This window comes from Apis dorsata, unplaced genomic scaffold (assembly GCF_000469605.1).
Source record: "Apis dorsata unplaced genomic scaffold, Apis dorsata 1.3 scaffold_1222, whole genome shotgun sequence".
NCBI classification, from domain to species: Eukaryota; Metazoa; Arthropoda; class Insecta; order Hymenoptera; family Apidae; genus Apis; species Apis dorsata.
This window is the reverse complement of record NW_006264319.1, coordinates 7,592-9,522: the sequence shown is the minus strand read 5'-3', so window position 1 is coordinate 9,522 and position 1,931 is coordinate 7,592. Positions and strand designations below refer to the sequence as shown.

Here is a 1,931-nt window from a genome sequence, read left to right as displayed (position 1 = left end):
TTATCAGCACACATATATAGGCAAAATTTAATTATAACTATAAACATCTAAAAAAATTAAATCGATGGATTATCATATTATATAAAAGGAAAAAATTATTTTCTACAATATATTTAAATATCATCAAAATTACGAATGCGTCCATTTTTTAAATGATTAATCTATATAATATTATAACAAAATATTTATAATAAACATGAATATTTCAATTTTTATATTATTAGCGAAGAAACTTGTTCAAAAACCTGTCAATGTTCCTCCAATTTGCGATATCCAATCAAAAACATTCCATTCAAAACAGCAAAACCGTTGAGTTTTTGCAGACACCCAGCAATTTACTCGAAGATCGAATTTAATCTGAATAGATAGGTATTCGTGTTATCCTCATGCGTGACTCATGTTCTTGAATGCAATTGCACGTTCGTGACAATCTTCTCTTCTTGTTTTTTTATTGTTTACGACTTTAATCGTTAAATCGCATGGCATCCGGTGAATATGGTACGCCGAATCGTACCAAGTGATCAAAAAGGAGAAGGGATTCGTCCACTCCACTTGAATTGTGCGCATGCGTTTGACTTGAAGTTCACTTCGCATCGAGGCAAATGAACGTGCGTATTCATCAACCATTTAGATTGAATGAAACATAATTCTACCGCGCCAATCAACAACGAGCGTTCCTATCGACCGTAAGAAGCCTTTAGTCTTCCTTTGAAAGCAAACACCATTTTCCTGGCATGAAATAATAATACTCAAGGATAGATTTTCACGAAAGGAAATAGAAATCTGATAAATTTGAGATAAATTCATTGAATTCCGTGAATTTGTTGTATGTTCGATTTTCATGAGTTTGATTTTTTGAAATATTATTAAGTTAATATTTAATATCTTAGTTTCATAATTATGGTATATTAAATTTTAACTCGAGAGATGTTATTTTTGAATAATTATCTTTTTATGATAAATTTCTCACTTGATTTCCGATATCTCCTCGTAAATATTCTCCTCCGTGCCGTATCGTGTCATGTACGTATGCCTTTTGAATGAATCCGGACGCACTTGTTGTTGTTGCTGCTGCTGTACACGATTCAGGCTCACTTCCGCCGGATATGTGCTGTGCAGCCGACTCGGACCAGGTTCGAAGTAAGCATACGAATAATCCTGAAGGGGATGCTGGTGAGTTGGATTCGTCATTGCGGACGCCACAGGACCAGGATCCACTAATCCAGTGCAAGCCATCTGAAAAAAGCGAAAATAATGATTAATTCATAAATAATAATAATATAAATAATAATAATAATTGATTGAACAGGAAGTTATGATAATAATATATTTTCGAAAAATAAAATTTTTAATTTTTAACTAAAATATTGTGGAATCTTTGAAAAATATTATTATAATTTTTATTTAATCATAATTTTATTTTTAAAAATAGTTATAACTAATGTTATAAATATTTAGTAAAGTATTATAAATAATTAGTAAAATACTTTTATGATAATAAATTACAATATTAAAAAATATAATTTTTGAAATATATTTTTAATAATTTTTAATTGTTAAAATTATTTATACAATATATAATTATATTAATTATTTATATATTAGATTGTATAATACAATAGATTGTGTAATATTAAATATTATATATGAAAAATATTTTTTACAGAGATAAATCAAACTTTGTAAAGTAAAATTATTTACATTATACATTTACATTTTTTTATTATTATATTAATTATATTATTATTAATTTTTTACATTAATTTATTATATTAATTTTTACTTTAAATATGAATAAACTTAAATAAACTTGAAATATAAATATTAAAAGAATGTTGTCTGTATTTGTATCTAATTATTTATTTATCAATTCAAATATTTTTATGGTTTTTCATTAATTGATCAATTAATAAGATATTTAATAAAAATAA

The 1,931-nt window shown here is 25.8% G+C and overlaps 1 protein-coding gene across 4 annotated transcripts in view; it reads right to left on the bottom strand.

Annotated features, from left to right (window-relative positions):
- Positions 1–443: 443 nt before the first annotated feature.
- The window catches only part of LOC102682013, an 8,415-nt gene continuing 6,927 nt past the window's right edge, over positions 444–1,931 (bottom strand). For all 4 annotated transcript variants that reach the window (XM_006625033.1, XM_006625032.1, XM_006625030.2 and 1 more), the window contains one exon: positions 444–1,236. In XM_006625033.1, coding sequence (XP_006625096.1) covers positions 967–1,236 — 270 coding nt within the window. In that variant the 3' untranslated portion in view covers positions 444–966. The remainder of the gene's footprint in view (positions 1,237–1,931) is intronic.